General features: G+C 43.4%; 1 protein-coding gene across 1 annotated transcript; it reads right to left on the reverse strand.

Moving 5' to 3' along the window:
• Nucleotides 1-578: 578 nt before the first annotated feature.
• On the reverse strand, nucleotides 579-16,822 carry CACNG1 (calcium voltage-gated channel auxiliary subunit gamma 1). Its single transcript, XM_030535012.1, has 4 exons — nucleotides 16,411-16,822; nucleotides 7,877-7,951; nucleotides 4,899-5,036; nucleotides 579-1,388 (listed from the first exon to the last, which is right to left on the reverse strand). The coding sequence occupies exons 1-4, from the start codon at nucleotides 16,649-16,651 to the stop codon at nucleotides 1,162-1,164; spliced, it is 681 nt and encodes a 226-aa protein (XP_030390872.1). The 5' UTR covers nucleotides 16,652-16,822; the 3' UTR covers nucleotides 579-1,161.
• Nucleotides 16,823-24,682: the final 7,860 nt, after the last annotated feature.

Consider the following 24,682-nt stretch of genomic DNA (forward strand, 5'->3'; position numbering starts at 1 on the left):
GGGTTCTTGCTTAAAAATACTTTTACAAAACAGAAGAATCAAGTGGCCTGTTCCAACAAAACACAACAGGAATGGACACAAATGTGAAGCAATGTACAGGAAGTATCACTCAGTTACAGTGAAGCAGATACCTGTATCGTTCATCCCCCAAAACCACTGTCCTGAAAACAGAAATCGTACCTCAGTGGGGGATTACATCTCTTTATTAAAAGAAAACATTGTCCCTTCAGGTCAGTACTTGCTTGGCTTTGCCATTAGCATTCCAATACTACAGGAGTCATAGGACTTTTAATTATCAGAGGGGTTGCCGTGTTAGTCTGTAGCCACAAAAACAACATGGAGTCCGGTGGTACCTTAAAGACTAGCAGATTTATTTGGGCATAAGCTTTTGTGGGTAATAAACCACGTCTTCAGATGCATCTGAAGACGTGGTTTTTTACCCATGAAAGCTCACGCACAAATAAATCTGTTAGTCTTTAAGGTGTCACCAGACTCCTCACAGGACTTTTAATTATGACAGGTGCTTAGATCGGCAGAACAAAATAATTTGTAGAGCTTTAGGTTGTACATTTGTAATGTTGATTTTATCCTTAAACCTCTTTTATTATAATACTACTAAAGATACAGCACTTCCAATGGGAGGATCTCCAAATTATGTACAAACATCAGCCCCACACCACCCCGGTGAGATAGGGAAGCAATATTCTCATTGTACAGATGGGGAAACTGACTCACAGAGAAGCTGTAAGTCCCAGAGTGAGTCTGTGGCCAAGCCAGTAATGCGACCTAAATTTCCCAACTCCAGTCCTGTGCTTTAACCGCTAGAATATGCACCTTCTCATTAAACCATCTCGTGCTCTCTCACTTTCCCTCAGCTGTATTTGCAGACTGCATTCCTAAATTGCCGATAACTTCTCCCAGCATTCGACGGATTGAGGGTACAAATTGAGTAACCCACGTTGCTGGTCTTCATGCTTTTTAAAAAAAAACAACCCAACAAACAATAATTAGTATTGAACTTCCCTTTGGTTCAATAACCTGGTTTTAACTAAGGACACTTTTGTCTTCATATTCCACCATCCTGACACTTAAAAAAAAATGTATCAATTCTTTTATAGCACTTTCCAGTATTGTGTTAGCAGTGAGCCTAGATGAAGGCATTTAGTGCTCTGGTTCTGCATCCATACAAGACTCCCACGGATTCTGTGGGAAGCGAGGCAAGGAGATTAGCAGAAGAGCGATCCCACAGATGAAGAGCAGGACAAACGAGGCGCAGGCACAGGCAAAAGACCATGAATAATAGTATTCTATCCAGATGGTCTCCTTGCTGTCAATCATCCTTTTCACAGACTGTCTCATGACTTCAACAGAGATGATCATGCACAGGCCTGGAGAAATAAGAGAGGGGTGAGCTGGAGAGCAGGGGTTTCAATCTTTATTGCTTTCATTCTTACCTGATCTCTCTGCCTGCCTTTCTGGTTACCAGGGGAGGCCCCAGGCACCAGCATGCCAAGCGTGTGCTTGGGGTGGCAAGCCATGGGGGGCGCTCTGCTGGTTGCCTCGAGGATGGCAGGTAGGTTGCCTTCGGCGGCATGCCTGTGGAGGGTCCACTGGTCCCGCGGCTTCAATGGATCTCCTGCAGGCATGCCGTTGAATCCGCAGGACCGGGGACCTCCCCCAGGCAAGCTGCCGAAGGCAACATGCCTGCCATGCTTGGGGCGGCAAAATACCTAGAGCCGCCCCTGCTGGTTACAAGACTATGCAGTGAGGTTCATAGATGATTCACAGGTTTTAAGGGTCAATAGATCACCTAATTGAACCTCTTGCATAACAGGCCATAGAACTTCACCCAATGATTCCTGAGTCATTCCCACTGACTTTTTGTTAAACTACAGTGTGTCTTTTAGAAAGATCTCCACTCTGGACTGAAGAACTACAAGGGACAGAGAACTTACCACATCCATCGGGACACAGATCTATGGGTTAATTAATCCTCACTGTAAAAATTTGCACTTCCACTTTGAATTTTTCTAACTTCGAAGGCCAGTCACTGTGGCTCTTGTTATGCCATTGTCTCCTAGACTAAGAGCTTTGGAGTATGACATATCTGCTCCCCGTTTAGATATGGACTGTACTCAAGTCACCTTTTGAGCTGTAAGGCACAAGAAGTGCCATGCAACAGGGACCAATAGTCTTGCCAGTTTGGCACCCAAATTCAGACAATGATTTATATCTGAGCTTGAAATAACATTTTATATTTAGGCAGCTTTGAAAATCTCAGCCTCATTTTTAAGGAGAAACAAAAAGTCCTTTGTGCGGGTGTTGGTTAAGTCTAGACGTGGCTGAGAATGATTGAAGACACAAAGTACTTCATGAAGCTGTGAATGTAAAATAGGGCTTCTTGAAAAGTGAAGAAAACACTGTATAATTCACTCTTTCTGCTATGCAATTCAACAGCAGGCAAACCAGTGGAATTAAAACCAGGCATTTGGTCCCCAAAGCATTCTTTGGGAATTGTCTGTTATAAAGCCTGTATCACTGTACTACCTAAGTACCATCATGGTATTTAACAGGCAAGAGGGGGGTGGGTTGAAAAGACAGTGCTGGCCACAGTGAAAATTCAGCCATCATGTTTTTTTGACATGTCTTCATAATCCGAGGCTTGACTCAGATGACCTTTGATTCGTGCCTTGTGTGACACTGGTGCCAGCTCAAGCCAATGCCTCCAAGCCTCAGCTGAACACTGACAAATGCAGAGCTGGAAACTAGTCTGGCTCACCTGTGTGTTTGTTTTTCTAAAATAGATGTGAAGTTTGTAAGAATGTGTTTAATGTTTAGACTTTATGAAATGCTATTAGGATACTGCATGTAGTAATCTCACCTAGAACATCTGTCCCCCATGTTAGAAGTGAGGTCTGTAACTGAGTAACGCACCAGAAACAAGCATTAACTAATGTAAAATGCTGGCTTTCTACAAAAGGTGTTGGGTCCTGTCTATGAGGAGACCCATTGAAACCAAATGAGTCATTGTGAAACATCAGAGGACAAAAGACTTTGTTGATTGCTTCTTCCACATTCATGAAGCAGAGACATGCATGGGGATTCATTCCATCAGCTTGAACTCTGGGGGATGGGAATTAAAATCCCTGACAGGGAGAAACTTTAGCTTTATGCTGATTAGACTCTGAGGGTCAAGAATTACTAAGCATAAGCAAAAGATCCTCAGTGCTTGGCCTGAATTAGCCCTAAGGATACTGAGCTTGCTTATTATAGAAGCGCCTGTTACCTTTTGGAACCTAAGCCTAAACTTTATTTGTGTGTGTGTGTTTTAATTGCTTTAACCTTGTCAATAACTCTCATTTCTTTTTCTTAATTAATCAGTCTTTAATTCACTTATTATAGGATTGGCTACAAGCATTATCTTTGGTATAAGATTTAGAGTTTAATTGATCTGGGATAAGTGACTGGTCCTTTGGGACTGGGAGTAACCTGAATATTGTTGTGATTGTTGGGGTCAGGGCCCATCTGTCACAGAGTCAGGTTGGAGTATCCAAGGTGTGCCCTGCTTCCTAAGGCTCTGCCCTGAGATTGGTACTCTCACTCCTGAGCCACTCCAGACAGCTTGACACTGGGGTAGTCTTGGCAGGATTCACATGCCACAGGTCAACTGGATTTATAGATCATAATCAGGATCTGTTAAAAGTTTAAACTTGATATCGAGAGTTTGAAAGGTTGAAGATTAGACACAACGAGCGAACCACAGTCAGATGATGGGCTTGACAGAAAAGACCTTGAAAAGTTATGTAAGGAAAGGGGAAGATCCCATAAAACGAAAACTCCATTTCAGGAGCTGAGACTTTTACTCATAAATGCTGGCCAGGTGGAACCTGAGCACCTTTCTGCCTGGGTTGCCAAAGGGGAAAACATGCCATTGGAACTGGTCCAGTTGCTGTACCAGGCAGCCCAGGAAGGACATGAGCTCCAAAGACTGATGGTGGAATTGTGGATCAAAAAAAACCCTGAGGAGTTTGAGTTGAGAGCCCACCAAAGACTCATGGGACAATTAGCTGCAGTCAAAGCCAATGAGGCAGCTGAAGAGAGGCATCAAGGACATAAAGGAGGTTTTGTCTAAAGACCTGGTTTTAGTCAACCTGATTTCAGCGAACCCTTTGTGCTGAATACTGATGCTTCTAACACTGGGCTAGGGCAGTGCTAATGCAGGATGGGGTGGGAGACGAGTCCCCTCCCCCATTGCCTCCTGGAGTAAAACAGTGACTCCCTCTGTCATCAAGCAGGAATGCTGTGACAGTTTGGGCGGTTAAGCAGCTTAACCCTTATTTATATAATAAACAAATTTAAGGTTTTAACAGACTGCCTGTTAATATGGTTGCACTGAGATAAATGGACCAATCACACACTGCAGGAGTATGGCATGGAAATAATCCACTTCAAGGGAAAAGAAAATGTAGTGCAGATGCCTTATCAAAGCACAGGGAAATCAAGCAGCATATTCAGGATCATCAGTGACACCCCTTCCTATATCAGCTTTGCGCTGAAGATGTGACACTGGTGGTCAATGTCTCCTGGACAGATATATGTCCCTAGAATCTCGCACATATCCCTTCTATACAGCAGGGTCTAACACTGAATATTTTAGAAATGTCCATTTTTTACAGGTGATTCTACAGATACACTCACACAGAATAGCCTTCCAGAGCTGACTCTTGTTTGTCAGGCAAATTTTCAGAGCTCAGTAACGTAAGTTCAGTTTATGGAATGATCTGTCTTTCCACTGCAAGGAGATGAATGCAGCCTTTATGGCATCCCCCTCTCTAGCATGCTCATTGCCCCAAGATCTAAGTGCATTCATCTCTTTTAAGGCTCACCAAATGGCCTACCTGCAAAGGTGTAGAACATCGAAGCTGGCTTCAGGAGATAATCCATCTTTTTCCTAAAGGATAAGAGGATGCAGATTGTTCCAATGATCGCAAAGCCCACACTGAAGATGGCAATGGCTGCAGCTGAAATGCTGTACTCTGTCAAGGCAAAACAGAGGGAGAGACTGATGAATGTGTGTGACTTCCTGCATTCTCCTACCCGCCACAGTGCCTCTGCAATGGGATCAGTTCAGCAAAGGAAAGAAACAAGTTAAAATAGAAACAGCTGCTCGTTCCTTGCTGCAGATAAGTGGCCCAAGAGAACTAGGTATTTCTAGCACGGAAAAAGTGTGGTGAGCTATGGGTCTTGGTCATGCCCCTGGTGAAGTCAGTGGGAGCAAAAGCAAGACCCAACAGGATAAGGACAAAGACGCTTTCTAAATGCCTCATGTTGAAAAAAGCAAATGACACACACAGTGACATGATAGAAACTCTGGGCCTGGTCCTCACTTGACTAGGCCGCACCCTCACAAGCAGTTACATTGTCTTCCCTGGGCCCAATGGGACTATAAGCGGGTCAGAAGTTTGCAGGATCAGGGCACCTTTCTGTTTGTACTCACAATTCCCACCCAGTACTATGATGAAATAAGTGAGCATAAGAATATGTTGCCGTAATTATTATTTCTTTGTATTGCAGTAGCGCTGACCAACCCCAGGCCTGGGCCCAGACCCCACTGTGCTAGTAGCTGTGCAAACACATTTTGCCTTGCAAATGAGCACACGAGACCTCATGTTTTGTTTCAAGATTTGCCATCACTTCCTAAAACCGTCCCCTGCAAATGTTTAAATAGAGTTGGCTTGGAGGTAGACTCTGGAGGACAAGAGCCCAGAAGTAGCTTAATATAGGGCAATAAATTGTCATGACCAACTTTTTAGTTTATTAGATTTCTTCCCATACAGGTTTTATCAGACAGGGTAGAGATTTGGTCTTAAATCTTGAGAAGTGTTTCACTCTATTATTCTATTTAAACTTTCCTTAAAAAAAAAGAAAAGAAAAGGGCAAATAGAAAGCAATGCTATTTTTATTATACATGTTTATTATAGTAGCGCCTATAGGCTCCACCTGTCATCAGGGCCACGTAGTGTTAGGCAATGTACAAACATATATTAAGAGACAGTTTTCTGCCCCAGAGGTTCAACAGCTAAATAGGCAAGACAGGCAAATGGGAAACAGACATGTGTGTGTGTGTGTGTGTGTGTGTGTGTGTGTGTGTGTGTGTGTGTGTGTGTGTGTGTGTGTGTGTGTGTGTAATGACTTACCCAGGATCACACAGCAACATCCTCTCCTCATCCTGCAAAACAAAGTTTTCCAGCTCTGTGAAAATCTAGCTTCTCAAGAGCGTGGGAATAAACTCACTCCAAAGGTGTTCCAGCTAGCCAAGTTCAGCTATGTGTAAGATGATTCACCCAGCCAAAACACAATTCAATATCTGAAGCGGGGTGGGGGGAGTTGCCAGTTGAATAATTCAGATCTTCACTTACATATTGCATTAGTTTTCAGATGCGTTTAATATTTAACATGTGTAGCCAGGCATGAAACATAGCACTGCTTGGTGCTATTTGCCTTCCATGATATTTTTTAAAATTGTCTTCTAAGCAAAATCATGAAGAATCTTTCTGCCTCTTGCTAACCGGCTTCCATAGAAATGTAGCTATTTTTGTAGTAGGCCAAAGCATCTTGCTCTTTGTTCTCGTTGCTTTTTCATACTTCTTTTTCTATTGGCGTTTTCTTAAAAAAAAAATTATCTGTGTTATCTGCTCTTTGTTTGAACTGCCTGAAAGAGTTAGCTGCAATTTAGGAACCTTTTGTGGTGGTTTAGGCTTTTTCCTTCTTGTCAAAGAAAAGATGTTTTTCACAGCTTTCTTCTGAAGTGACTAATAATGTAATGGAGACATTTTTCAGATCAGATGGATGGATATAATAGCATGTAAATGGCCAACAAAAGCAGGAAGTTCAGATATTTGTTCTTTATTCCACTCTGAGTATCATTTAAAATTCGCAATCTTCCCGGTGTCTGGGGGAAATTGCATCTTTAGAAAAAATGTGCTGCAGGGTTTTCCATCATGTTTATTTACAGCGGAAGCAAAGCAGACGGTTTAATATGTGAAATGCAACCATCATCTGGTTTACTCCACACTGAAATATGTTGTATAGCAAAATGTAAGGAGATCTGTCCTTAGTAAGAGAGCCAAGCACTTCAAACTAAAGCTAAAAATATGGTTTTAGTAAGGACTGATTAGAAAGGGTCTAAATTGTCTGTGAGATGCAGATAGTTTTCTGCATGCAAGCAGAGAGAACACTATCTGGTCAGATTTCAGAGGTGGATATCTTTGCTGGAAGTCTGTGTCCTATATCTTTCTTTCTTTCTTTCTTTCTTTGAGTGCCTGTCACATTGTAGCAATAGCAAAGACCCCACTGGACTACATGGAGCCTCGGGTACCTCTCCCTCATTGGAGTCAAAACTCTTCTTGGGGTTGGAATTTTGTTTATTTCTTTATTTAGATTTTATGAACATCCTTTGGTGTTGCTGTTGTTTAGAGATAGGAGGGAGTGTCAGTGTTCTGAGTACCATACATGCGGTGGAAAGGCTTTGGGGGTTTCCAAATTGGCCCTTAGATGTGTAATGCCAGTTTCATGTGCCTAAGGAACAATTTGAGCAGAAACCAAGGATGGGAGATAGAAACCATGAGAAAGGACTGCTGTTTGAAAATCTGGACCAGGAATCTGGTGCCTGGTTCAGAGCATCGATTAATGGGATAAGAAGCCATCTCAGTGCCCACTGCCTGTTCTAACTCCCTGTACAATCAATAGGTGTTTCCCCATTGACTTCAATGGCACCAGGATTGGGCCCTAAATCTGGTGAAACCCTTCACATTTGTTCCTATATACGCCTAGTTCATGTCATGCCAGTAAAGAGTTCGTCCAAGCAAATTCTTACCTTTTTGGGTGGTTCTTTCAAATATCTCTGTGCTCTGTCCTGGAGAGAAGTGTTTGAAGTAGGAACAGTTACGGTCTGAACAAGAACAAAGGAGAATATCAGTCACTAAGTATAACTGAGTTCAAGAAACCAACATGAAGTTTTCTTTTACATTAGTGGAACTGAAAAATTCAAATGGTTTTGGGTAGAGATTAATAGGACCTTAATCCCGAACTAGCTGCAGATGTGTCCAGTATGCAGTTCATCTAAGAACAAACCAGGCAATGAGAGGCTTTAAACAGGGATTTATGTCCTGATCCAGCAAAGTACTTAAACGTGCTTCATGTGGCTTCAATGGGCCTTGAGCCTATGCTCCGTTTTTAGAGAATACTTCTCATCCATGCCAGTCAAAAAAACCCTTAACAACACAAACTCATTGCCTGGAAACGTCCTGCTGGTGGTTTCAAATTCACTTGACCTCTCCGCAAGCAGCTAATATAAAATAATAGAATATTAATCGACATGCAAGTCCCCATCGGTTTCTCAGATCAGTCCTAATGCCACTTAGTGTAGCCTCGGAACATTCTGCGGCTACACTTGTATTCCACACAAGGAATTGTGGCAAGAATCAAGAAAAGGGAATGGAACTTGGATTTCCTGAAACCTGGTAGCCAAGTACATGAAGAGGTGCTAAGCTTTAGCCATTCTGCGGTCTGATCTGTGTAAGTTATATTTACTATGCATGGCAAGCCCTGCTGGCAAAGTGTCCTCCAAGGTACTTGGGAAAGGACTTTGGTTGGCTGAATTCCTGGAGGTTCCATCACATGACATTATCTTTAATTAAAGATTAATTTTTAATCCCTGGAGACTCCAGGACCATCCTGGAAGGTTGGCAACCCTAGAGAGGACATGCTTTTTAGTTCACCAGGGATGAATTCTCTTCTCACACCAAGATGAATCTAGTGACTTCGCTGACTTCCCTGGGGTTGCACGTGTGTAGAGGACAGGAGAAATTGGCATAGAGTGTTTTATGTCTGAGCAGGTGAATGGATGCTGCCCGAAAGGCAGCCAGCTACGTACGCAGAGATAGAGCAATCACAAAGCTGTCGTTGGGCATGGTTCCCAAAGAAAGCGTGGCCCGTGGAGTCAACCTTTCTGTTTTAAGAAGGAGTTACAGAAAACCCTTTCCTTCTATCAGCAGCCAGTGCAGATCCCTGCCTCCTCACTGTCCCATGCTGGGGCATTTCCTGAGACTGGCACCCCCTGGCTGGTTTTGTATGTTCCTCTCCTCTCCTCTTTGCCATTGCCAACCCACATTGCCAGCTCACCCCCTCCAGAATGTCATCCCTCCTTCTTTCCCTGCTTAATGTTCTCTCCACCAAGCCAGGGAGCTGCCTGGGATGTTACACCTCTCTGAGGAGCTGCTAAAATCAGAGGGGGTTCCCTCCCTCTGCCTGGCTTGGGTCAGAAGAGTCCCCCCACCCCAGCTTCCCCTCTGAGTTGGCTGGGATTGTAAGAGCTCCCTCTCCTGCTTCAGACTCTTTGCCACTGGTGTTGATGGGTTTAGCTGCCTTCTTGCCATTCCTGGCAGTTAAGACAAGTAGCGGGACTAGAGAGAAGCATTCTCTGCCTCAGTAGTATCTGGAATCGATGAGGTTTTGCAGCCTGGAATCTTTTACAGTTCAGTGAAGCTTCACTGTCTATTGAAACGCAATGAAGCCAGTGAAGTTTTCATAGAACAGAGCAGGGTCCCACTGTCCTGGGCTTACCTGGGCTATTCTACTGGTGTCACAGACAGCTATTCTGTGGTGTGACACTTGTGAACAAAGATTGGGGGCTCAGGATGGAAAGCATCTTTTTGTGTGTACAAAAACCAATGTTTTCAGCCTCTGGAATGAGTGCGAGGAGAAGGGTCTGTTGGGATGATGCCCATGACATTAAGCTTTGCCAGCTGTACCATTTGGAGGGTATTTAGCATTTATTTATAACTCATTTAAGTGAGGTCTTGACAAGTACATATAGCTGAAAGAACAGACCCTTGACAAGAATTTGGATGGCAGTTGTGTAATCAAGATCCTGCAGACATAGCCAACGGGACTGCAAAGTGTCTAATTGTGCTTTGCTAATGACCAGCCAGATACTTCGAAGAGACTATGGTCAACCCTGTCTTTACAGACTGTATTAAAAATCTCACATTTACTGCACCATGACGTTATATTTGCCATAGTAAAACTGGGGAATACTGCCAAGACGGATCACAAGTGGTCATAATTTGTAGAACAAATAATGGAGGATGGAGGAAGTTGGAAAGAAAAGACTGTAAAGTCAGTGGGTTGTGAGACCACTCATCTCACTGCAGCACCCTCAAAATTTCAGCCAATGGTAGCCAGACACGACTGAGGCAGTGCAAACCCCTGGTGTAGATGCACAAAGCCATTAGTGCAGTGTGAATCCCGGGTAAGCATCTCTGATGCAGTTTATGGCTTTAGCTGTCTACACGAGGGTTTTGTTCTGGAGCCACTACATCAGAGTCCGGGCATGACTGCCTTCAGCCAGAGCAACCCCCCAGTATAGACAAACCTTTGTAAAGTGCTGTGTATATTTAAAGAGCTAATTTTAATGGTAATAAGATGCCATAATATTGCACTTTATCAACCCAGTTCTTTTCATGTCTCCTACAGCATAAATGGCATATTCTGGAGTTGCTGTTACAAGGACGGTATTTATTTGCTTTCCAATAGCAGATCAGACAGTTACAGAGCAGCATGCATAACCCACTAATGAGCATGGGCTCATTAGCTGAAGTTTCCTCTGTGAGGTAGTTATTTTATTATATTTTTTTATAAACTGATATTTATTCTGTCCCTCCGCTTCTGCTCATTTACTTGCCTTTTATCACTGGAAAAGATTTGAGCAAACATGTCTCAACTCAAACACTAGTGACTGTGTTTTGTGTTTAAGCTGCTGCATACTGAAAGGCTAAAACTGCAAGTGATGCACACAAGAGAACAAAGTGTCTCCAAGCCATCAGGACTGGGGTGGCTAGCGTGAGCGTATGGTGGTTGAGAATATGTATCAGTGCTGCTCCATGCTGGGGAGATGGAGACTAGTGTTAGGATCCTTTGATCCCTGTGACAGAGGGCAGAGGAAGCCAAGACGAAATGGAGATGCTTAGTCTTTAAGACATTGGTTTTGCTTTTAACTAGTCTCCAGAAAAGGTGTTGGCAGTAGAGAAACCTGGTTTGTGCTGATTAGTGCAAAACCAGGATCCAAAAATGAACCATCCATGAACTGATCAGGGGCAAGGGCCGCAGCTTTGCATATATCACAGGAAATTGGCTGGATGTCACTGCCGCGCTGGTTTTGGAGCAGTTTGTTCAGCTAGCATGAAGCTAAGATGGATCAGCAGGGAGATGCTGTTTGCACATGAAATGCAGCAGGAGATCTCCCACTGCAACACTGGATCTGGTACATGGGCTTATTCTCTCAGGGTATGTCTACACTGGAGCTGGAGGTGTAATTTCCAGCTCAGGCAGAAATACCCACAATAGCTCTCACAAAGTTAGTGCACTAAAAATAGTGGCATAAGCCCGGCTGCCTAGGGGTAGAGAGGACTCGCTGTCTTAAGTACATTCCTGGGTTTCAGAGGGGATTGTACTCGGGGTGGCTCTCATGCTGCTGTGGCTGGCCTGCTATTTTTAGTGAATTAGTTCAATTGGAACTACTTCAGGTATGTCTAGCCTACCTTCAGCTCCAGCGTAGATTTCCCCTGTTTACACTGCTGCAGCCCCATTGAATACAAGTAGCAAACCTTAAACACAAGTAAACATTCTACCCTGGGAGTATTGAGTTAAATTTGGTGGAATCAATATGCATCAAGGAGTCATGTCTCCCTGGGCATGAGAGGAGGGGTCCTTTTACTAATTTTGCTCAAATTAAAACAACAGGATTGCACAGCAATTAACTCTCCTGTCATAATAAAAATGCTTCAGCACATCATTTAAACTGCACTGCTCTAGTCCCAGGAATATCTTTATCAACACAGTCCCCTGTTATTCAATAGAACTGAGCCATTTCCACCCTTTACAGTCCCCGTCATGAATTAAAAAACCTCATTTGTGCCACACTCTATTTACATAATGGGGATTTAAAATGGATTTCACAATAGATGAAAGCTTGGCAGAATCCTTGTTTTTTCTCTTCCTCGAATTGCAGTATCTCTGCTATGAACTTACCCTGGTGAGCTAGTAAAAAAGCTATCAATGAACTGTGAATAGCTTTACTTTAGGAGAGGTTCTCAAATGTATTCATAGCATGGTCCACAACATAACAGAGTCTCTTGTGGACACCTCCCTTCCCATTCATGGTCACCCAGGCCAGCTCCCCTTGCATTCATGATCACTGGACTTAACTCCTCTTCTATTCATGATTTTTCAGGACCTTCTCTGCTGCCATTTGTGATTGCCTGGACATCTCCACTATCATTCAGGATCACTGGATTTAACTTCCTTCCCACTCATGATTGCCTAGAACACTTCACTTCCCATTCATAATTGCCCAGCCTACCTCCACTACTGTCCATGACTGCATGCACCACTTCCCCTCTTTTTCACAAACATCCTGTGGCCACTACAGCAATTGCCTACATGGAAAAGTAAAGTTAGGATAATATTGAATGTATTCCTTGCTTCCTCTATGTAATTTACCATCTGGAAACTAGAAACAGGAGACAGTGTTGTGTTTCCAGCTAGCTTTTCATAGACCACCGTTTGGCCACCAGTGCTTTAAGGGACATGCTCTGTCTCTATTTCTTCAGGTCCCCTAAAACTTTTTGTCACCATGCTCCTGACCATGAGAGAGAGGGAGAATCACTAGTTTATTTCTGAAGAAGGCAAGAAAATGGCTACATAGAAGTATGAAAATCTCCTTGGGACCCTGGTCCCTTTCCTGTGCTCATGAACAAACCACCCATTTACGGTACAGCCCCACAGAGTTGCTCTTCATGCTCATTGCAAAATCAACATGGGCTTCTGCGTTGTTTGATAGGAATCCAGTGGAAGATGCTAACTGCATTTTACATTGCGGCTGTATTCTGACTTACATGCGGTAGTTTGTGTTTTAGTATCGTGGTAGCGGTGCTTGAGTTGATGCTGAGATCACTTTCCAGCAGACCCCTTACTTTGGGTATCCTGCACCCATCATGATCCAGACTACTCCTGTAAACTAAACTGTGTAGGGCCTAGTGAGCCCTGGAATATTCCTGTTTATGTGTCTGTCTAATCTCAGCAAAACCAGCTGAACAAGCCGGGGCAAATGATAGAGAAGCCAACAGTGATTTAGAGCTGCTGGAAGGAATAAGCTGGGTCACTCGTGAATTAGGAGGCCCCCTCTCTCCCCTGCAGCCACGTGATGTATTCGTCCCAAGTACTGGCCATCCTTGGCTAGTGACCAACAAAACTATGCACCTGTGTACCCGGATATCTCCAACTGCTCTGAATGTGATCCATCAGCACGCTATGTCAATGTCTGGAATGCCTAATCTCCCTGGAAATGCAGGTTTGAATACTGTCAGAGTGACCCTTTGTCCTTCTGAAGTAGATAAATTAAACTCCATGAGATACAGCCTTTCACAGGGGTCCTTCACAACATAGACAGACCAAAACCCTGGCTCACACACTTCCCAACCCTTGGCTCTGAACTCAGTGGCTTGAGCCCATCTCTACAGCTATCTGAAAGGCAGAAAAATAATCTTTCTTTGCACTTGTGTAGCATCTTCTAGGTGAGGTGAGGCCTGTTATCCTGCTTTTACAGATAAGGAGCTGAGGCACGAGAGGTAGTTCAAGTGACTTGCTCACTTTCAAACAGGAATTTCCTACCAAACCTAGGACTCCTGACTCAATTTCGTAGATTCATCCATTACGATCATCTACTCCTCCTCCTGCATAACCAGGCAGTGGAATTTCACCTAGTGACTCCTCATCAAGCCACTCATTTCAGGCTGAGGTACAGTAGACCTGTTAGAAAGCTATCCAGTCTGGATTTATAGTCTCCAAGCAGTGGAGGCCCCACCACATCCTTATGTAAGATGTTCCAATGGTTAATTATCCACACTTAAAAATGATTACTTTGGAGTAGTCTGATTTTGTCTAGCCTCAGCTTTGAGCCGCTGGATCTTGTTATTCTCTGTAGCAGTTTCCTGAGCCCTTTCCAATTTGTCAATAACCTGTAAGTGTGGCTAAAATGTAAATCTCTCTGCCTTAAACCATAAGACTACAAGTTCGAAGTTGCCCACTGTATTCTATGCAGCGCTAAGCTCAACAAGTAATAAACAACAGAAACAATGCTATCCCACTTCCCCCTGAGTAGGGCTGGGTAGGTAACTATTAACCAAGTGGTAAATAACAGTCATGTTTCAAATGATGATGGTAGCATATGATTTTCAGAAAAACAGATTTACAGACATACAGGTCAGCTACTCAACATTTGTTTTTTGTTTCACTCCCCTTTCTTGACTAATCCAAGTCTGACAAGCTTTGCTGGCATTTCTCCTCAGATGTGTGAAATCATTACAACAAGGAGTGCCATTCTGGAGCAGCGTAGTCTAGCAGAGAGAGTGGAGTACTGAAAGCCAGGACCTCTGAGTTCTTTTCCAAGCTCTGTCATGGACTCTTAGCATGGCTGGTCTTGGGCCAGCCTTTGACCCCTCTGGTGCCTCAGTTTCCCTAATGTAAAAATGGGGATAAGAGTATCTACCTAACAGCAGAGATGCGAGCATTTAATTAGTGGTTGTAAAGGGCTCTTTTAGAACTTCCAATGACACACATGAAAGAATTCCGTTATTGAATATAATGGTTTTGAAACTGAATTTCTTCAAATCCCAGGAGTATCTGTCAAGCCCTTTAAAAGTATGCCCACCTATCCAATATCTAAAGGTCATCTCTGTTGCTGTCAAGCTGCTCCGCAGAGGCCTTCAGCTCACTGTCTCCATAATTACCCATTTGTTTACTCTGCACTTTAAGAAGCCAGCGCAGAGGGCGTGGATAGCACAGCTATGAGATGTCCAGGCAAGCACATGCTGATGTCTGTCAAAGATATCTAACACTTTTGTGCTGTTTAGATGATGAATCTGTTTTACTGAGACAGCTGGATATTTACGAGTTTTAAATTTATCCAACAATGTGCCGTATTTAATTATTTCTCTCAATCTGTCTGTCTCCCCCTTAAACATAAAGCTTCTGACATGCAGAGAAAATGCTATAGCTGAGGTTACTAACTATAGTAGAATGTATTTATTATATTAATTAGAAATGGGGCTAAGTGAAACCTCCAAATTTAAATGCCCCCAAATGTGGTAGAAAGCCAGATCTGAATTCAAATCTGAATGCTGTGGATCAGCCTCTTTGTCTAATAGTAAATAGTTTAGCCAGATAGATTGAAAATCATCACTATACAATTCCACAGCAAATTTACAAATATATTAATATCTAACTTTAACTTCAACCAGGGGTGGTCATCAAAATGGAATCCTGTTATTCAGGGGAATTTCTGACTAGGAAATAATCCAATTTGCCATTAGCCTCTTGAAATTAGAAAAGTCAGGAAAGGGGTATTAGCACATATTGCGTGAATGCAGCAGACTTTGCAATCAGCAGAAATGTAATACAACTTCTCAGGAATCATGCTAATGTAATGCTCTTCCAGAAACCAGGGAGGGGTGCAGTCTTCCATCCTTCCTGTTCATTTCAATGTGACTACTCTCAGAACATGTAACTACACAGTATGAAGAAAGGTGTCCGATTAGACTTCTTTCCTCACAAACACAGCACGTTTGCTTTCTGTCACTGTATGAAATTTAAGGAGACCTCATAAGTCACTGATAGATTATTTCTCACTTAATTTACAGCATTTTTGGCACTTGGAGAAATATACCATCGCATGCAGTTCCACATTGCCCTAAGTAAAACTAGTTATGAAGAGTAGCTGTTGAATTACTTAAGATCTTTCAAGAACAAGCGGCTCTGGCATAGCTCTCTGAACTACAAACTCCATCTAGAAACCAGATATTGGCCCCACTCAGTAATCCTCACTCAGGCAAAACGCCCTGTGGATTCAATGGAAGTTTTGCCTGAGTAAGGCCTTGCATAGTCATTGCAGGGTTGTAGATGTCAGCAAAACATCGGTGGGAAAATATCCTTCCTGATTTCTCTCTGTGACTTTTGCCTTCTCCTGTCTGGTCCCCTTGATGCCACCCTCTATCTTTGCTGTACTGAAAGAGCTGAAGAGTAGTGTATTAAATCTGCTTACAGATATATACGGTGGCAGGGCATCATGCATTTAGGATAAGGCCTCGATGAAATGTGACAATGAGGAGTTTTTTCAGACTAATATGAAAACCAGATCGACATGTTGAATCTTGTAAGATAAAATGCCATGGAAACAAGAACCATATTGATTTCTGCATGTTTCTTTACTTCCTAAAAAGTGTCACTAAGAATAGCCTGACATTTTCTTCCATGCATTTTCAGGGTGTAAATGGAATGAATGCAAACACGTACCTCCTGTCAGAGTTATCACCCCACAGCTCCTCTCTTTGGTGGCTTTGTCTTGGATGTAAAACTGTTTTGTGCAGAGCCGCCATAGCCCGAAGTGAGCAGCCTCACAGGTGGAATTGTAATGCTCCAGTCTATGGCTCAGCACTGCCCAGTGATCAGTCACCACAGCTGCAAACATTAAGGAGATGCCAACCAAGATAACAGAGAAAGTCAGCCGGATTTTCAGTGCTTTGCCTTCATCCATGGCTGGACTGCACTGGAGTGCGTAGGGCAGACTCTTTCGGGTGATTACTGCCCTGTCGCGTTTGGTTTGCCTACTTGAAGGAATGCTGCAAGTTATTCAAATGGTCTTCAAAGTCTTGGCGTGTCTAAGCATTTTCAAATGTCAACCGTGTGATGCAAACGTAGAGCAGGTTGTGGGCTGGGCTGGACAGATGGCCACATGTACAGCTGTTGAGATCTATCAGGAGACTGGGTGACTAGACTTGTGAGTGAGGATTCTATTAATGCACATAATGAATAAACTAACTGATGCAGCTTGGGTTACAAGCTCATCCCTGCTGGGTTTGTTCAGCAAGTTCCATAAGCCAACTAAGAGCAAAGCTAGTTCAGTGTCATTAATACTCATGGCCGCAAGACCACTCAAGACCTGTCCAGGAGCCGTGATTGGTGTAAATGTTAACTTTCCTGTTAGAGTGTAAAAGCATTTGTCTTCGTAATAAAGATGGGTGTGAACCCACTTTCCAAAGAACCCATTATTGGTTCTAGCACTATCTTCCTATACACCCTGAAGCTGGGTTTTTTCAAAGGTCCAAATGCCCCAGACATTGGTGGAGTTGGATTTGTCTCTGATCCAGAACAGAATTTTGTGATTCAGGTTCTTCTCCAGTATGGAAGCACAGTGCCCACTACCTAGTCATCACCCAAAATTAACAATCAGCCATGAGTGGCAAGGACAGGAATCTGACCTAGTGTTTTCTTCAGCAGCACTGACACAGGCTGAAAGAGAACCTCTTGACCATTCAGCAAGTGCTGGAGTGGGCAAGGATACAAATCAAATACAATGTCGAGGGGAAAATGCTTTTCCACAGTACAACAGTTTTTCTGTTTTTCTAGGCTCACCTCCCGCATGACCATAACTAAAAGAGCTGGCGTGTGGCCTGCACAGTAGCAGCTGGCATGCTGCTATACATATCTGGCAAATAGGTGGCTGGATCTGGGATTGTCAGCAGGCCAGAAATGCTTGTTTTGTGGTGGTGCCTGAGCCTTGTGCTCTGCTCTGCAGCATCACGCTTTGTCTCCTACCGAGGCAGTTGTGTGGTAGATTTTATTAAGCTTGGTATGGCACTGAAAATGGAGCAGAGAGCAAAAGTCTGCTTCTTGCAGAGAAGGGAAATATAATGAGCCTAGTGAGGCAGAATCCCCACCTCCCACACTGATTTGTTCTTCTGCGGTTGAAACACATCCCTGTCCTAAAACTATAACTGGCGATTATGGTACTTCGCCCTCTGTGATGGGGTATACAAACCCTATACTGGGCAACGCACGTTAATGAGCTAACGTGGGCTCAGGTGGCCCTGCTCCCTCACATCTGTGAGAGATGTCAGAACTGGAGGAAGGAACTTCAGAGGGAGAAACGCAGCTCAGTTGAAGGCAGACCAGGGAGGAGGGCAGACCTTCAGTCCTCAGCTCCTGGAAAGAGAGCCAGCAGAAGACAGAAACTCCTCCAATCACCACTGTCCAGAAGAGATGAAGGAAGGGTGGGTGAGCCAGCTGGCCAGCCAGCTAGCTGGATGCTGACTCCCCTTGAGAGGGGACTATACCTCTCTATTTACCTGTGAACACTATTTAGGGCCATAGACCAACTAGAAATCCTGAAGAAAGCTTTGGGATGATTCATTTGTGTTGTTTCCTCTTTTATTCTGTTTTTTTTCACAACCCTGGATGGGGTGAAGTTTCCAGGGCCCAGTCAGAGGGCTGAGCCTCGGAGGACTTGAACTGGAGTGGGAAAACCACTTTGACATCATAAAGCAGAGGCCTTGCTGGGTGCTGGGGTCCCACCCAGAGTGTGCAGGGGAGAGGAGGGGTCCCAGGGAAAGAGCTCTGGAGTCACCTCAGATAGCAAAATTCCAAAGCGCTGCACAAACACTGTACGTGAATTAAGCTTTGCAGCACTGTGTCTGAGGTAGGTAAGTAGAGTTTGCCAGCATTTCTGGATCAAAAAGTTTTCTTTGTCAAAAAATGACCTTTAAAAACAACAATAACAACATATTTTTCACAAAAAATTGGTGCAAGTTTTCATTTTTTCACAAATGTTTTTGTAGCATAAAAAATATTTTCAATTTTCAACTAAGAATGCTGAGGGAGAATCTGTACCTAATTTAATCCAGATGGAGCCTCTACTATCAACTGTGGTTCACACTTATTGTACGTCATAGGACCCCCATGCTATGGAAAGGTGCTGGGGTGGGGGAAGATGCCAGTGGGAAGATATGGGGCTGTTACAGAGCCAAGGGAGGCTAGAGGACCCTGGAGACAAGTTGAAGGTCCAGGGTCTCTTTGCAGACAACCCTGACCCCTCAGGGAACCCTTAACCTCTCCATGGATTTTGTGGACAGTCTGAGTTGGGGGGCTTGGATCCCTCCCCTGTCAGAATAGTCTAGAATAAATCCTTGAGGGCAATCTTTTGGGGTTCCCCATCCATGCATTCCACAATCCAAGGTTCTGCATTGTTTAAGGAAGCTAAGCGGATAAACTTTAACAAAGTTTGGCAAAAAAGTGGTTTGGATTAAAACACTCACAGCGTGGTATATTCTTAGAGGGCTAGTGAGGATTAGCATCTACAGAGCTGTTCCTTGGGTAGGACGAATCAGGGCGACTGTTCTGGGCCCGGCACTTTGGGGGCTCCCACAGGCCGGTGTGATTGGTTGGCACAATCGATCCTGGAAGAGATGAATCCGTCACTTCCACTCTGGGCCCCACACTCCCCTAGCAACGACCCTGAGCATCTAGAGTAGCATCCATAAACTTTATCCATCCATGTCCATTCCAAATTGATCTGTTGTTCAGTTTTATTACAGTGGTTCCAGCAATACTTCAATTGTTACGGCTGAGTTAGCAAATCTCTTATCAGCCCTAATTTTGTGGGTTTTAATATTTCAGGTGTTTCAAGTCACACATGGCTAAGATGAGATCTTCAGTTTGCCTGCCTGTAAAATTTAAACCTGTTAAATTAATTGGACCTGGTTCCTTTTTTCTTTCTTTCTTTCTCTCTCTCTCTTTAAAATGTCAAATGTATTTAAAGAGACATTGTCAAGAAGTTTGGAGCTGTATCCAAATCAATAGCTGTCCTTCTATTTAACTTCAGTGGTCTTTGGATCAGGCCCTTAGTTCCCAATTTTCAGACTGTGTTTAAAAAAAAAAGACATTTTGCAAGTCCTCACAGGTTAGAAATGTTGACCAGGCATTTTACATGCAAATAGACTTAAGGGGTTTTAAAATTCCTTTGCAGTGCTGGCAACCTAGATGACAAAAAAGCATGAGCTTTGGGCTAGTGCATGAAAATTATCAGTTTAAATTGACTCCAGATGGAAAATGAAACGTGGAGTCTAGTTTCACTAGCCAAGTTGACTCCAGTGCAAAAGTAAAAAACAAGTAAAAAGCAAAATACACACACACACACCTGTCTATCTATGTACAGAGAGAGAGAGAGAGATCTTAAGGCATTAGCAGAAACACAAATCAGGAAATTTGCTTAAAACTATTATTTATTTGTATATGTATTGGTCCCCAGTCAGGACTGGGGACCAATTTTCTCCGTAAAGAGAAAGGATTGTCCACCATCCTAGGACATGAGAGACCTGAGTTCAAGTCTCAGTTCTGCCATAGATTTCCTGGGTGACCTTGAGCAAGTCACTTAGCTGCTCTGTGCCTCAGTACCTCATCGGTAAGGGGATAATAGCACTGCCCTACCTCAGCAGGGTATTGTGAGGATAAATGCATTAAAGATTGTGAGGGGCTCAGATACTAAAGTAATGGGACCTGTAAAGTACCTAAGACAGACAGCTTGTGCTCACCAATATACAAATGCACATAAGAGACAGTCCCTGCCTCAAAGAGCCTTCACTCTTAATAGACATAACAGAGAAAAGAGATGAAGCGACTTGCCCTTTGACTGCAGATCGGTGGCAGAGTTGGGACTAGCACTCAGGTCTCTTGACAACCAGTCCAATAACCTACCTACTGGACCACACTGTCTCTCTGATTATTTTTAACTGGCAATGTGTACTGTTAAGATTGAAAACTCACCATTGAGCAGGTGCAGCCCTATGATTGTATTTTGAGGAATAGACTCCTGGCCCCACTGAAGCCGGCAGCAAATCTCCCAGCATAGCCAGGAGGAACAATCCCATCCCATTCTCTTGGAGACTTTGCAGGATCACAAAAATATTTTCATGAGGCTGTCAATGCAAAGCTACAGAGGCCACTGTGGATATGACATTACAATTACAATGTCAAACTGATGATGGTGACAATGCCTGCATGTCAAAACGTTGGTAAAAAATGTCAGTGGGAATCTGTAAATACCATGTTACCATGTCAAGATAATGTCAAAACTATTTCAATACTGGTTTGTGAACACCATGTTACAATGTCAAAATAAAGGTAAAACAGTGTCAGTTCAAGTCAGTGGTGATGGGTTTGGAGAAATGAGTCCAGGGCAAAACAAGTGTGGGGGAGAGAAAATATATTTTAAATGTTATGAAACAAAACAGTTGTAACCTGGAGATCTGTATGTGGGAACTGGATAATAATGATTGTTAATAATAGCATGAATCCACATCTTTTAAAATCCTTCATAAGCATTAATTATTGCAATAAAATTGTATGGTGGACTAGTAAATTATTGTAAGCTCATTGGGGCAGGGACAGTTCTTTCTCTGTGTTTGTACAGCATCTAGCACAGTGGGGCTCTGGCCCATGTCTGAGGCTCCTGGGTGCTATGGTAACACAACTAAATAATAGTATATTGTTCCTTTTTTGGAGCAACTGAAACGCCCAATGAGAAATGCCAAACCTGAAACTAGACCCTCAGAAGAGCCAGTTCCATTCTGTGACCATTAGAATGTGCCTCCATGTTAAATTGGATCAGTTCAATAGCTCTTCATAGTAGTGGCCCTTTACTGTTCAGAAGGGAATTCTCTTAGGGCAAGTCTAGACTACAGCGCTACAGAACTGAGTTTTCATCTAAAAGAGGTCTACTTAGCAGCGTGTCAGATCGAGCACCCTGACTCAATGTAAAGTGCTAAGGCCAGCTCAGAAATGTCAGTGCTAAACTTCTACAACAAAGCAGGAGTGTTAAACAAACCAGTTCCTGTATTTCTGGTTCAGGATAGAAAACTCCTGGTGCTTACCAATGGAGATGATTGAACTAAATGCTTGTTGTTTATATGCTATGAAGCACGAGAGTGAAATACTGACCTTCTGTCCGTAGCTTTTACAGGATAGTGGACACAACCATCTGGTAAGTCTTTTCCATCACTAGCTCTTACGCTTCTGTTTTCTCGTGTGTGCCAACTTTTTTTTGTTTTCTGATGGCTGCCTGTGATCCCTTTTTGGGGTTAGACATCTTTGGAGTGTTCATGGTTTTCCTTTGTACTTGCATGCAGTTGTTGAGACCTGCCATTAGCTTTGCTAATACGGTGCACTGAGGTGTGAATGGCTAATGTCAGTAAAGTGCTTTGGTTCAGTGAGTGAATGTGCAGCATGGTGAAAATTTTGAGGAGACAAATCACTTCCCGCATGCTGGTTTGCAGTGTGGTATTGCAGGGCTTTAGGCTATGGCTCATATCCAGCAGGTCACAGTGAAGAGAAAATATGCTGTAGATCACATTCACATCAGGTTTGCACTACCTTTTGTCAACACAACCCCCTGTCCAGTGTAGTATATAGGAATAGGCAAGTATCTCTTTAAATAGGTTAAAAGAACGAAGAGTACTTGTGACATCTTAGAGACTAACACATTTATTTGGGCAGAAGCTTTCATGGGCTACAGCCCACTTCATCGGATGCAGGCAGTGGAAAATACTGTAGGGAGATATATATATATATATGCAGGGAGAACATAAAAAAATAGGTGTTGCTATGCCAGCTATAACGAGACTAAGCAATTAAGGTGAGCTATTATCAGCAAGAGAAAAAAAATTTTTTTGTAGTGATAATCAGGATGGCTCATTTCCAAAAGTTAACAAGAAGGTGTGAGTAACAGTGTGTGTGTGAGGGAAATTAGCATGGGGAAATAGTTTTACTTTGTGTAATGATCCATCCACTCCCAGTCTTTATTCAAGCCTAATTTAATGGTGTCCAGTCTGCAAATTAATTCCAATTCAGCAGTTTCTCGTTGGAGTCTGTTGGTGTCTGAAATCTCGAGTGGTGCTCACAGTGTTGTGTTCTAGAAGTAGCCAGAAGCCAACCAGAGTAGCAGTGTGTTTATGTAACAAGGCTTGCCTGTTGTGATTGTTCAGAAAATGCAATTATTTGGACTCCATTGTGCCCATGTGGTTCCTACTTACTGTGTTGTGTAAAGAGTAAAACACACAACAGGGAGGAAATTGTATAGCCATATATAGTCTCAGCTTCACTTCTTCTGGGTGATGGGTAATTAGAGGCCAGTGCAGCCCCTAAAGTGGGGCCAGCACTGGTCTAGAACGGGGCACAGCCAGAATGTAGAAGTATTGCCCTGATTTAGCACTTCAGCCTCAGTGGCTCCTACTATAAATTCCCCAGTAGTAAGTCCCTGGAGGGAAGCCCAAACGAAGGTAGCAAAGGGCACTACCATGTGTATTTTCCTGGAGCAGAAGCCCCTGAGTGCAATGGACCTTTCTGGTGCAGCAACTGTTATATATGTTGCCTCCCTGCACCAGCTTTAGTGATTCTGGCCCTGTATACGTGGGTGTAAAACAGCCTGCAGTGAGCCCTTGATGACCAGTTTGCTCTAGCATTATCTCCAAGAGCATTTGCTTTTCCTGTAAAGGACCTTGGGAATCTCCCCAGAGACCCTACTTGCAAGTGGCTAAAAATCCTTGAATTTCAACTTCGAAGGAGAATAACATTCAAGGGGACAAGAAAGTCCTGAGAACAACTCAACAGCTCAGCTACAACACCCATCAAAGGGGACTCCTACACTAAGCAGCTTCAAATGCCTAAGGAATCTGTCAGGAGACCAAAACAGCTGCTATGGGAATATCAGGCATAGTCTGGCAATCGGGATCCTTTCCAGTACAGTATGAGTCAGCCCAAGGGAGGCGGATTACCAGCCCCTAATGCAATCTCATGATGATTTTTTTTGGAGAAGGTCGTGATATGAGTCTGATGCCTCACCCCAAGGAAAATTTCATGTTGACTAAGAGTACTGACTTGACAGCCCTGGAGACTGAAGGCCCTTATCTAGCCGTAGAAGTGGTACGGCATGGTGCGGCACGCAGCCGAAACAAGGTGCTCACACCTCCAGCCAAGTGGGCGAAGGTGAGAGTTCATTCTGCGTGACCCATTACATCCTTGGCCCGTGTGCTGGGACTGCAAAGGAGGGGGTCAGTTAGGGTTTGATCTTCAACAGCTCCTAATTAAATCAGGGGGAGTTGCAGGTTTTCAACACCTGAAAATGAAGGCATAGCTATCTCCTAGCAGGCGTGGGAGGTGGGAGATCTGGTTTCTTCTGTTGTGGTTTGGTCTCAGACTCACAGTGTGTCTTTGGGCCAGTCACTTAGGTTTTCTGCTTCCCCATCTGTGGAATGGGGATAATAGACCTCCTTATCTCACAGGCTAGTGACATAATTAATGCTTGCAAAGCACTTTGGGGTCTTCAGACAAAAGGCGCTACAGATGAGCAAACTGCTAGCAGGTACTGGCACTGTACAGCAGGACCCCTTTAGCTCTCAAAGTGTCTGTATCAAAGGTAATGAAGCTGTCAGGTTCACAAGAGCCAGGGAAGCCTTTATTATTCCCTTGTGGACCTTGCCAGGGATGGCCATGCATACACAATAAATTGCCCCCTAGCTGAAGAAATTTATGTTTCAAATGGCTGAACAACACTATATCTTTTGAGGCATAAAAGTCGAATAATGTGTCACACACGGAGAGAAACATTACAGCCGCTTGCATTTCTGTTGTCTCAACGACAGCTGTGAGTTTTCATGAAAGCAGAAAAGCCTAAAGGGAGCAGATTCTCAAACAGAAAAAGAATGCATTAAAAATTTAATGCCTTTTCTTTTGAAGT

The sequence above is a fragment of the Gopherus evgoodei genome, chromosome 15 (assembly GCF_007399415.2).
Source record: "Gopherus evgoodei ecotype Sinaloan lineage chromosome 15, rGopEvg1_v1.p, whole genome shotgun sequence".
NCBI classification, from domain to species: Eukaryota; Metazoa; Chordata; order Testudines; family Testudinidae; genus Gopherus; species Gopherus evgoodei.

Excerpts from the sequence above, each read along its gene's own strand:
- CACNG1 (XM_030535012.1), bottom strand. The coding sequence starts at position 16,651 with ATGGATGAAGGCAAAGCACTGAAAATCCGGCTGACTTTCTCTGTTATC. Across the intron at positions 5,037-7,876 it reads TGAAAGAACCACCCAAAAAG|AGTACAGCATTTCAGCTGCA; the intron begins GTAAGAATTTGC and ends TTGCCTTGACAG. Across the intron at positions 1,389-4,898 it reads GATGTTCTACACCTTTGCAG|GCCTGTGCATGATCATCTCT; the intron begins GTAGGCCATTTG and ends TTATTTCTCCAG.